Source organism: Somniosus microcephalus, chromosome 3 (genome assembly GCF_052327205.1).
Source record: "Somniosus microcephalus isolate GS21.2 chromosome 3, FLI_Smic_1.0, whole genome shotgun sequence".
Classification (NCBI taxonomy): Eukaryota; Metazoa; Chordata; class Chondrichthyes; order Squaliformes; family Somniosidae; genus Somniosus; species Somniosus microcephalus.
In genome coordinates this window covers 195,977,723-195,990,519 of record NC_140989.1, presented here as the reverse complement: position 1 = coordinate 195,990,519, position 12,797 = coordinate 195,977,723, and the positions used below count along the sequence as shown (strand labels likewise).

The window sequence follows — 12,797 nt, the reverse complement described above, 5'->3', positions numbered from 1 at the left end:
AGTGTAATACTGTGCGGTTTCTGAGGTACCTTCGGTGCAGTGTAATACTGTGCGGTTTCTGAGGTACCGTCGGTGCAGTGTAATACTGTGCGGTTTCTGAGGTACCTTCGATGCAGTGTAATACTGTGCGGTTTCTGAGGTACCTTCAGTGCAGTGTAATACTGTGCGGTTTCTGAGGTACCTTCGGTGCAGTGTAATACTGTGCGGTTTCTGAGGTACCATCGGTGCAGTGTAATACTGTGCGGTTTCTGAGGTACCTTCGATGCAGTGTAATACTGTGCGGTTTCTGAGGTACCTTCGGTGCAGTGCAATACTGTGCGGTTTCTGAGTTAATGTCGGTGCAGTGTAATACTGTGCGGTTTCTGAGTTAATGTCGGTGCAGTGTAATACTGTGCGGTTTCTGAGGTACCTTCGGTGCAGTGTAATACTGTGCGGTTTCTGAGTTAATGTCGGTGCAGTGTAATACTGTGCGGTTTCTGAGGTACCTTCGGTGCAGTGTAATACTGTGCGGTTTCTGAGTTAATGTCGGTGCAGTGTAATACTGTGCGGTTTCTGAGGTACCTTCGGTGCAGTGTAATACTGTGCGGTTTCTGAGTTAATGTCGGTGCAGTGTAATACTGTGCGGTTTCTGAGTTAATGTCGGTGCAGTGTAATACTGTGCGGTTTCTGGGGTACCATCGGTGCAGTGTAATACTGTGCGGTTTCTGAGGTATCTTCGGTGCAGTGTAATACTGTGCGGTTTCTGAGGTACCTTCGGTGCAGTGCAATACTGTGCGGTTTCTGAGTTAATGTCGGTGCAGTGTAATACTGTGCGGTTTCTGGGGTACCATCGGTGCAGTGTAATACTGTGCGGTTTCTGAGGTACCGTCGGTGCAGTGTAATACTGTGCGGTTTCTGAGTTAATGTCGGTGCAGTGTAATACTGTGCGGTTTCTGGGGTACCATCGGTGCAGTGTAATACTGTGCGGTTTCTGAGGTATCTTCGGTGCAGTGTAATACTGTGCGGTTTCTGAGGTACCTTCGGTGCAGTGTAATACTGTGCGGTTTCTGAGGTTCCTTCGGAGCAGTGTAATACTGTGCGGTTTCTGAGGTACCTTCGGTGCAGTGTAATACTGTGCGGTTTCTGAGGTACCTTCGGTGCAGTGTAATACTGTGCGGTTTCTGAGGTACCGTCGGTGCAGTGCAATACTGTGCGGTTTCTGAGGTACCATCGGTGCAGTGTAATACTGTGCGGAGGTACGTTCGGTGCAGTGTAATATGGTGCGGTTTCTGAGGTAACGTCGGTGCAGTGCAATACTGTGCGGTTTCTGAGGTACCATCGGTGCAGTGTAATACTGTGCGGAGGTACGTTCGGTGCAGTGTAATATGGTGCGGTTTCTGAGGTAACGTCAGTGCAGTGTAATACTGTGCGGTTTCTGAGGTACCGTGGGAAAAGGGGAAGTGCAACGAGACCTGGGTGTCCTTGTGCACCAGTCGCTGAAGGTAAGCATGCAGGTGCAGCAAGCGTTTAAGGCAGCAAATGGTATGTTGGCCTTCATAGGGAGAGGATTAGAGTACAGGAGCAAGGATGTCTTGCTGCAGTTGTACAGGGCCTTGGTGAGACCACACCTTGAGTAGTGTGCGCAGTTTTGGTCACCTTATCTGAGGAAGGATGTTCTTGCCATGGAGGGAGTGCAGCGAAGATTCTGGGATGGCAGGAATGACGTATGAATAGAGATTGGGTCGATTAGGCTTATACTTGCTGGAGTTTAGAAGAATGAGAGGGGATCTTAATGAAACTTATAAAATTCTAAAAGGACTAGACAGACTAGATGCAGGAAGGATGTTCCCGATGGCGGGGGTGTCCAGAACCAGAGGTCAGTCTAAAGATAAGGGGTAAGCCATTTAGAACTGAGATGCGGAGGAATTTCTTCACCCAGAGAGTGGTGAACCTGTGGAATTCTCTACCACAGAAGGCAGTTGAGACCAATTCATTAAATATATTCAAGAAGGAGTTAGATATATTTCTTAAGGCTAAAGGGATCAAGGGATATGGGGAGAAAGCAGGGACAGGATACTGAATTTGGATGATCAGCTATGATCTCATTAAATGGCGGAACAAGCTCGAGGGGCCGAAAGGCCTACTCCTGCTCCTATCTTCTATGTTTCTATGTAACCCTTACTTTGATTATGCTGTTGCCAGAACTCACTATTAGAATAGTTGATCACTCATTTGGACTTATTCTGTTTACAAAAGGAGCCTGGAATGTGCAATCATGGTTCTATATAATGAATTACCTTCCTTTGGCCACCTTGGTTGTCACTTCTTTCCTTAAGGCTTTTCCAACTGCTGCTTATCCCCTCCGAGGCTGCATAGACTACCAGTTCCTCCAGGAGGCCATCAATTTCCTCCTCCTCATATTATAGGATACATTCAACCCACAATAAATAAGCCAAATAATTTTAAAGTACACTTAGTCAGCAAAACAATCTCACATAACAGGACTCTTCCATTTGAGGTACCTTCCTTCAGGTACTACACAGACAGGAGAGCACGTCCTTCAGGACACCAGCTAACAGACTATTTCCACAATATGTCTTGCTCCTGGTTTCCCCCCAGAACAGTCAGTCAGCTCCTTGCTTCAGTGATCGAACCTCTGCCACTCATTTGCTACGAAGTCTGCGATGTCTTTACCAATTGATAAAACAAGAAAAATACAATATGGTCGCAACAAAGACACTTGAACAGGTAATCTAGGGTCGACACGTCAGTGCAGTCCTGGGGGAGTGGTGCACTGTTGGAGATGCTGCCTTTCAGATGCCAGGTAGATGTAAAAGAGACCATGGCATTATCCGAAGAGGAGCGGGGAAGCTCTCCAAGTCCTGGCTAAAATTTACCCCTCAACCAACATGATTAAAAATTCTCTGGTCATTTGTCTCATTACTGTTTGCGGGACCTTGCTGTGTGCAAATTGGCTGCCACATTTAAGGGAAAGCTAGATCAGTACATTAGAAAGGAATAAAAGGATGTGGCAATAGGGTGAGAAGAAGTATGGTGGGAGGAGGCTCGTGTGAAGCATAAACTGTAGTATAGATCCACTGGGCCAAATGGCCTATTTCTGTGCTGGAAATTCTGAGAGATTTCTCTACATTACACTTCATTGGCTGTTAAATACTTTGGGACAGCCTGAGGTGGTGAAAGGTGCTATATAAAAAGTCAAGTTTGCTCTTCTTTCTTTCATTGTGAGTAAGACAATGCTGCTCAATCAGACCAGTTAGAGACACTGACAAACAAGGGGAGGAATTTCTGGATAGTTTACTCCAGAGTATAGTCAGACCTTAAAGGAAAATACAGCTGCAGGAAGCAGAGTGTGTGACTGTCAGTCAGCAGGGCAGTGGGAACCTAGGGGAAGTGTTGAAGGAAGTCCCGCTGACACTGGTCCAATCCAACAGGTACAACGGGACGTGGGCATCGCTGGCAAGGCCAGCATTTATTGTCCATCCCTAACTGCCCTTGAGAAGGTGGTGGTGAGCCGCCATTTCAGAGGGCAGTTAAGAGTCAACCATATTCGTGTGGGTCTAGAGTCACATTGCAGCCAGACCAGGTAAGGATGGCAGATTTCCTTCACATTAGTGAACCAGATGGGTTTTTACGACAATCTGGTAGTTTCATGGTCACCATTACTGACACCAGCTTTTTATTCCAGATTTAGTTAATTAACTGAATTTAAATTCCCCAACTGCCATGGTGGGATTTGAACTCATGTCTCCGGACCATTAGTCCAGGCCTCTGGATTACTAGTCCAGTAACATAACCACTAGGCTACCGGTGAGGATAAGGACAGAAGCTTCAGGGAGGGTCGCCAGAATACTAATCATGGCACCATGGAGCAGGACACAGTCCTGCGGAGGGCGGGATGGGGGAACGGGATGCGACGGAGGAGCATAATAGAAAGGTTGTAGTCATAGGGGATTTGATAATTATGGGGATAGATAGAGTCCTCTGCAATCGTGACCGAGAGTTCAGGGGGGTGTGTTGCCTACCTGGTGCACACGTAAAGGATATCTCTGACTAACTGAAAAGGAAGAGGAAAGATCCAGTTGTTGTGGTTCATGTTGGAACCAGTGACATAGGGAAGAAAAGGGAGGAGATCCTGCTAAGGGAATATCAGAAGCTAGGAACTAAATTAAAAAACAGGGCTGCATGGGTGGTAATCTCAGGATTATTACCCTAGTCACGTGCTAATTGACGCAGGGATAGACAGATCAGGAAGATGAGTACGTGGCTTAAAGAGTGGTGCTGGAAGGAGGGGGTTCCATTTCATGGGACACTGGCACCAATACTGGGAGAGGAAGAATTTATACTGCTGGGATGGGCTCCACCCAAACTGGATAGCAAAGAGGACAATTGGGCTGTGGACAAGATAAACTACTAAGATGGGGGAGAGGAGCGATCTGGTGAAAATAATATAAGCTGTACAAATTAGAGATAGCATAATGGCAGTAGAAAAAAGGGACTTAACTAACATTAAGATAGAAACAGAATCCATAATGATGGAGATAAAGGATAAAAAGGGTTTGCTCACGCTAATAGGGACATTCTACAGACCACTTAATAGTGGAAGGGAAGTGGAGGAAGAAATATGTAAGCAAATCTAGGAAAGACAGAATAATAAGCATGGAGAGTTCAACTACTCCCAAATAAACTGACAAGAGGTAGGGAAAGGGGAAAAGGGAATGGAGTTTTTAAGTGTGTACAGGACTATTTTCTTACCCAGTACGCAAGAAGCCCAACAAGAGAGAGGAATCACTGCTGGCTCTAGTAATGGGAAATTAACCGAAGTAAAGAGAAACAAGCATAAGGAAACATCTCTTCTTCTCCTTAGGCAGTCTCTTGGAACCGAGGGTGACTTGCTTCCACATTAAAAATGAGTTCTCAGGTGACTGATGAGTCCAATGCGGGATGTACAGTCTCTGTCACAGGTGGGGCAGACGGTGGTTGAAGGGGCGGGTGGGTGGGGTGTTTGGGTTGACGTGCACTCCTTGCGCTTGCTCCCGGCGAAGAGACGCAAGGTGTTTGGCGCCTTCCCAGATGCTTCTCCTCCACTTTGTGCGGTCCTGGGCCAGGGATTCCCAGGTGTCAGTGGTGATGTTGCACTTTTTCAAGGAGGCTTTGAGGGTGTCCTTGAAGCGTTTCCTCTGCCCACCTGGGGCTCTCTTGCCGTGCCGGAGCTCCGAGTAGAGAACTTGTTTTGGGAGTCTCGTATCAGGCATGCAGACGACGTGACCCGTCCATCGGAGCTGATCGAGTGTAGTCAAAGCTTCGATGCTGGGGATGTTGGCCTGAGCGAGAACACTGACGTTGGTGCGCCTATCCTGGCAATGGTTTTGCAGGATCTTGTGGAGGCAGCGTTGGTGGTACCTCTCCAGTGCTTTTGAGGTGCCTGCTGTACATGGTCCATGTCTCTACAGCAGGGCAGGTATCACTGCTGTTCTGTAGACCATGAGCTTAGTGCCGGGTTTGAGGTCCTGGTCTTCAAACACACTCTTCCTCAGGTGACCGAAGGCTGCATTGGCACACTGAAGGCGGTGTTGGACTTCATCGTCGACGTCTGCCCTGGTTGACAGTAGGCTCCCGAGGTATGGAAAGTGGTCCACGTTGTCCAAGGCCTTGTCGTGGATTTTGATAATCGGGGGGGCAGTACTGTGTGGCAGCGGCAAGTTGGTAGAGGACCTTTGTCTTACGGATGTTTAGTGTAAGGCCTATGCTATCGTACGCTTCGGTGAAGGTGTTGACGATGGTTTGGAGTTCGACCTCCGAGTGAGCGCAGACGCAAGCGTCGTCTGCATACTGTAATTCGACGACAGATGGGACAATCTTGGATCTGGACTGGAGGCGACGGAGGTTGAACAGTTTCCCGTTTGTTCTGTAAATTAGCTCCACTCCAGCGGGGAGCGTACCAAGGATGAGATGGAGCATTGCAGCAAGGAAGATCGAGAAGAGCGTTGGTGCGATGACACAGCCTTGCTTGACCCCGATCTGTACTAGGCAATAGCGATCACAACATAATAAGGTTTAGTTTAAATATTGAGAGACATAAATAAGAAAGTAATAGATTGGAAAAAAGCTAATTTTGAGGAATTAAGAATGGAAATAGGCAAGGTGAGCTGGAAAAAAAATTGACAAAGAGATAGAATAACAATGGGAAATATTTAAAAAGGTGATCAAGAGGGTCCAGAAGAAATATATTCTACTTAGAAACCAGAACTAGCCAATAATGAAACACCATTGATAAATAAAGAGATAAAGATAAAATTAAAACTAAAGAAAAAGGCATACTCTAAGTACATAGACAAAGGAGAGGATGATGAAAGTGAATGCAGAGAGATTAGGAAAGAAGTCAAAAAATAGAAAGGGGAAGAGGAACTATGAAATTAAATTATCAAGGAATATAAAACAAAATAGTAAAGTACTGTAAAGATACATAAATAACAAAAGAAGAATGAGGATAGGGATAGGACCACTAAGGGATGCACAAAATAAACCTTTAGGTAATGACAGTGAAATGGCAGAAGAATGAATTCATTACTTTGCCTCAGTACTTACCAGGGAGACTAACATGGTGGACATGGCATTACAAGACGAGGTCAAAAAGGATATAAAGACATTTAAGGTAGAAAGTGGGGAGATAATTGATAAACTAAGAGGATGAAACCCCTGCATCCACGCATATTAAAAGTTAGGGAAGAGATAGCAAAGGCACTATTACACATACAGTAAATTCATTAGAAAAGGGAATAGTGCCAGAGGACTGGGGGACAGCTAATGTGATTCCTATATTTTAAAAAAGGAGTTAGAAAAAAAGTCCAGGGAACTATAGACCAGTTAGCTTAACATTAGTTTTAGGAAAGATAATGGAATGTTTGCTCAAAGATGTAACAGAAAAACATCTTGAAACCAAAAATAGAGTAGTCAGTATGGATTGCAAAAGGGAACGTCATGCTTGACCAACCTATTGGATTCTTTGAAGTAACAGAAAGAGTAGACAAGGGTAATGGAGTAGATGTTATAGATTTGGATTTTCAAAAGGCCTTCGATAAAATACCATAGTAGACTCATGGCTACGGTCAGAACCTCAGATAATGAAGCAGTCCGTGCCAGCATGCAACAAAACCTGGACGACATTCAGGTTTGGGCTGATAAGTGACAGGTAACGCTTGCGGCATGCAAGTGCCAGGCAATGACTATCTCCAACAAGCAAAGGTCTAACCACTGCCCCTTGACATTCAACGGCATTACCATCACTGAATCCCCCACCATCAACCAGAAACTTAACTGGACCAGCCACAAATACTGTGGCAACAAGAGCAGGTCAGAGGTTAGGGATTCTGTGGCGAGTGTCTCACCTCCCAACTCCCCAAAGCCTTTCCACCATCTACAAGGCACAAGTATGGAGTGTGATGGAATACTCTACACTTGCCTGGATGAGTGCAGCTCCAACAACACTCAAGAAGCTCGACTCCATCCAGGACAAAGCAGCCCGCTTGATTGGCACCCCATCCACCACCTTAAACATTCACTTCCTCCACCACTGGTGTACCGTGGCTGCAGTGTGAACCATCTACAAGATGCATTGCAGGAACTCGCCAAGGCTTTTTCGGCAGTACCTCCCAAACCCGCAACCTCTTCCACCTAAAAGGACAAGGGCAGAAGGCGCATGGGAACACCCACCACCTCCAAGTCACACACCATCCTGACTTGGATATATATTGCCGTTCCTTCATCGTCATTGGGTCAAAATCCTGGAATTCCCTCCCTAACAGCAGTGTCTTTTTACCTTCAACACACGGACTGCAGCGGTTCAAGGTGGCTCACCACCACCTTCTGAAGTGCAACTAGGGATGGGCAATAAATGGTGGCCTTGCCAGAGATGCCCACATCCCATGAACAAATATTTAAAAAAAGAACATGTGAAGTCAGGGGACAGGTAGCAGAATGGATAGCAAGTTGGCTACAAAACAGAAAGTAGGAGTTAAGGGCAGCTATTCAGACTGGCAAAAGATAGGAAGTGGTGTTCCACAAGGATCAGTGATGGGACAACTGTTCACATTTACATAAACTATTTGGACTCAGGAATTAGAAGTACAATTTCAAAATTTGTGGATGACACCAAATTGGAGGGGGAATAGTTAATACCGAGTAAGAATGCAACAAAGAAGATTGAACAGGCTGGGGGGTCTTTTCTCTATAAAAGAGAAGGTTGAGGGGAGACCTGATAGAGGGGTAACCTGATCTATGTTAAGGGGAAGATAGATAAACACGAGGGAGAAAGGAATAGAAGGTTTTGCTGATGGGGTTAGGTGACGAGGGTTACGTGGAGCATAAACACCGGCATGGACCAGTTAGGCCAATTGGCCTGTTTCTGTGCTGTATAATCTATGTAATTACCCTTTGTAAATCTCCTTTAATTTCCAAACAGCATCTAGCACTTTTAATTGGTTGAATGCATCATCCTGTTTATGAAATGATAAGAGCATGACGCTATGGAAAGTTAGGACAATCCGAGAGAGAAACGGCTTTCATGTGGGCCAGTTTTCATCTGGTGTTACAGTACTTTCACTAAGCACTATGGTGCACTCATTAACTTGTGGTTGGGGGCCACAATTCCAAGCAATGACTTGCTCTAGATCTGCAGGTCATTCCCATGTAGAACCATTGGAAAACAAAAACCTTCATATGATTTGCCCAGTTGATAGATGTGTCTTGCCCACATGTGAAAGAGAACAATTTAAAATCAGTCTTTCTAAATTATTCGGAATGTAAAAGGGTTATTATATAGGGAATAAGGATCCAGAAACACAAAGTTCAGATAGCTATTCTTCTGGTTTATAGCCATTATCTGAACCCAGATGATATTACTAGCTTGTAATCACTGTGTACTTCGCAGTGGAATTAATACATGCAGCATTTTTCCACTTTTTTTCTCTTTTGTCAGTGGCGATTCAGTTTCTGCCTTGCTGATACCTTCAAGACTACCTTGATAACCTTCAAGACTACCTTGATAACCTTCAAGACTACCTTGATATCCTTTTATGACTGCAACTGTGGTACATTCCCCCCTCTGTAATGCTCGACATGGCCCACCACTCAAATCTCATCCAATGATTTCACTTGGCTCCATTCCTACCTATCCCAATGTAGCTTGCAATGAATTGTGCTCCTGCTATGCAAAATCACCGAGAGTGGCCCATGGTTCCATCCTTGGGCCCCTACCATTGCTTGGTGACATAAAAGCTAATTGCAGGCTTATGGATTATATGTATGTTGCTGATTCCCAGCTCTATCTCTTCATCACTCCCAACTCTAGGATTAACAGCAGTGCTTGTCTGATATCAAGTCATGGATGAGCCAGGACCATCCACTCCTGCCAAAAACACTGTGCCCCGTTCCTAATTCAATCCCTTTCCTTGGTTGCTTGCTCAGGCTGAATTAAACGGTGTGCAACATCAATGCTCCGTTTGACACTGAGCCCAGCTTCAAACCCCATAATCAATCCATCACCAAGACTGCCAGAACATCTGCCACATCTGTCCTCATCACTGCTGAAACTCTCATCCACACCTTCAGCACTTCTAAGCCCTTCATTGAGATTCCTGAGCTACACTGTACAGTGTCATGCACTAAAGCCCCTCTGTCAACCCATCACTCCTGTCTTCACTGGTTTCCCCCCACCACATCCCCCCAATAGTCCAAAAATGAATAAAAAATCCTCGTATTTGTTAACTAGATCCATCCAGAGTATAGCCCTAGCCTGCTTCTGCAACCTTCTCCAGCCCTGTATCCCAGTTCATGCACTCCACTTTTGTCTCTGGTCTGTGTATCCCTCCTCCCTCTGCTACACCATTGGCAGCACAAGTTTCAGGCATCTCGACCATAATCTGTGGAACTCCCTCTTTGACCCTCGTGCCACGCTACTTCTCTCTCCACCTGCAAAAGGCTTCTCAAAACTTAATACAGCGCTTCCTTAATTTTTCCTTGGACTACCGCTTAGCACTTTGTCCTCCATGAAGTGCCTTGGGCTGCTCACTACGTTAAAGGCATTATATTAATACAAGTTGGTGTCATGGCACTCAACACAATTGCTTACCAGAAAATAGTCAGTATAAACCATGAATTAAAAATCACCATATGTACACTGTTAAAATCTAAACATCAAGGGCTTAAGGGCCACATTGCAGGCTGTTTCTTTCATCCTCAAGGCCAGACTGACGCAATAGAAGTCTACTCTTCTTGCTGACTGTGCAAGTCCTATAAATCACATGGCCTTCGGAAGTCTGAAACTGGTTCACAGTGCGGGTGGGCCGTGCGGACAGAAGGCCCGTGCGGGCGCCGTGCGGACAGAAGGCCCGTGCGGACAGAAGGCCCGTGCGGGCGCCGTGCGGACAGAAGGCCCGTGCGGGCGCCGTGCGGACAGAAGGCCCGTGCGGGCGCCGTGCGGACAGAAGGCCCGTGCGGGCGCCGTGCGGACAGAAGGCCCGTGCGGGCGCCGTGCGGACAGAAGGCCCGTGCGGGCGCCGTGCGGACAGAAGGCCCGTGCGGGCGCCGTGCGGACAGAAGGCCCGTGCGCTCGCAGTGCGGACAGAAGGCCCGTGCGCTCGCAGTGCGGACAGAAGACCCGTGCGCTCGCAGTGCGGACAGAAGACCCGTGCGCTCGCAGTGCGGACAGACCCGTGCGCTCGCAGTGCGGACAGACCCGTGCGCTCGCAGTGCGGACAGACCCGTGCGCTCGCAGTGCGGACAGACCCGTGCGCTCGCAGTGCGGACAGACCCGTGCGCTCGCAGTGCGGACAGACCCGTGCGTTCGCAGTGCGGACAGACCCGTGTATTCACAGTGCTGACAGACCCGTGTATTCACGGCATTTTCATTTCAGATTTAAAGCACGTGCAGACTCTTTTTATCTCTGTAGTTCTGAGTGGCAATATCAGTCAGGGAGGCCACAACGGTGACTGCTGTTAGAAATGGAAACATTTACACTGGTCCATTGGGGGTTCTGAGGAGGTTCCAGTAATTGTGCATTTTTCAGCACAACAGAGGAAGGTTGCTCTGGATCCAAATATGCTGTACCTTGCAAACTACAAATATTACTCAACACTGAAATTCTTCTCTAAGTGAAGAGTTGCCAAAATTAAACCATTTGAAGGCAAGTTAATTTTTTTTAATCAAGTAAGATACATCACAATGATCGTATTTTGCACCATGTTTTTCTATTTTAAGATTATCGGCAAGGTCTCTTATTTATATCCTACCTTTATCCTGCTCCAATGGCTGCTGGGAGAAAATGCTGTCAAGTACAGAGTTCTTCCATACCCCACCCTCCTGGGAAAGGACAGCCAGCATTTGAAGTTCTGGGTTCCCATACTCTGAAAGTACTTTATGGGCTGCCTGCAAAAATAAGGCATAATACTTAACTTTATTCCACATGTAGACTAACTGGATTTTTCAGGGCGAAAAGAAATACGTATACATAAAGGAGAAAACCAAAACTGCAAAATGGACGTCAACACCAAATAGCTTTTTGAACTGTACGCCCCAAGACTGGTTTATCAAGGAATTGTGGCAGTCACTTTTTTTAAGTTCGTTTATTTATGCAGAAGTATCACACACCTCAGATTTAAAAGTGGTTGACACCTTAACGCATGCACAAGAGCGTCCAAACTCGTGTGCAGATCACCACTTGCGATATCTGATTAATTTAAATTGCTGGTTGCCAGCAATATTGTTTAGCTATAAGTGAAGCATTTCTGCAGACTAAAGTCATGTTCCAAATGAAACGGTCTTCAAAAAAAACCAACAGCTTTGGGTTTATTTCTCTTAATAGAACAAATCTGATTAACAATTTCTATAGATAGATATTGATTAAAAATATATTCCACTACAGGAAACTTTCGATTAACCGGCCCCTAAATAACCGGAACGCTCTATCCACCGGCAAAATTCAGGAGTCGGTTCAGGTAACTTTTTATTAAAAAACTTTTATTACTTTTTTTACTCCATTTGTTGCTGTGCAAGGGTGTAGCTGAAGCTGTTGCTAAGCTAGAGACGCTTGCAACTTGTGCCGATTGTTTTGAAGCCAGCAACAGGGTTTGTTGCTTTATACGGAGCTCTGAGCTCCGTATCTTTTACTATAGCGTTCGGTTATCCGGAATTGTTGATGAACCGGCACCACGTCGGTCCCGTCCGTGCCAGATACCAGAAAGTTTCCTGTACTAACATTACTCAAAGTGCATTCTGCTGTAGCAAATAATCAACATACTTCTTTGGTTTGCTGCTTTCATTACAATTAGCCCTTAAAAGCGTGCAGTGCTTGTGAACGAGAAACTTGATATGCAAGAAAAATTTAAAATATATCACCATCAAGCATACAATTAGTCTGATTTCATCTTGCAGCATCAATGGCAAGTCTGATTAGAGTTAAATTGGTGGCAATTTATCAAATACATTTTCAGCATGGTGCAGTCTGTGATGCTCAGTTACACTTAGCAAGATCTGCTTTAGTGTACCAGAAAGAAAACCATATTTAAAACTAGCAAGATAAAATAAAACATTGTTCCAAGGGATTTTAAGTTAATTTGCGGCTGGATTTTTCATTACAGACTATTCTAAACAGTAGTAAACTGTAGTGTTTAGTATTACTCTGCTGTCTGTATCACCTCAGAAATTGCGACCTCTGTTTCCTTGACTGGTAGGCCACTTGAAGTACACTTATGGAAAGTTGTACTAAAACACAGGTTGCAAAGGTGCAAAATTGCTCTTATTT

General features: G+C 45.6%; 1 protein-coding gene across 1 annotated transcript in view; it reads right to left on the bottom strand.

Moving 5' to 3' along the window:
- LOC147121657 (zinc finger protein 292-like) overlaps window positions 1–12,797 on the bottom strand; it is a 216,510-nt gene that overhangs the window by 47,230 nt on the left and 156,483 nt on the right. The window contains exon 5 of the mRNA XM_085982085.1: window positions 11,287–11,443. Within this exon, the coding sequence (XP_085838211.1) occupies window positions 11,287–11,443 (157 nt within the window). The remainder of the gene's footprint in view (window positions 1–11,286; window positions 11,444–12,797) is intronic.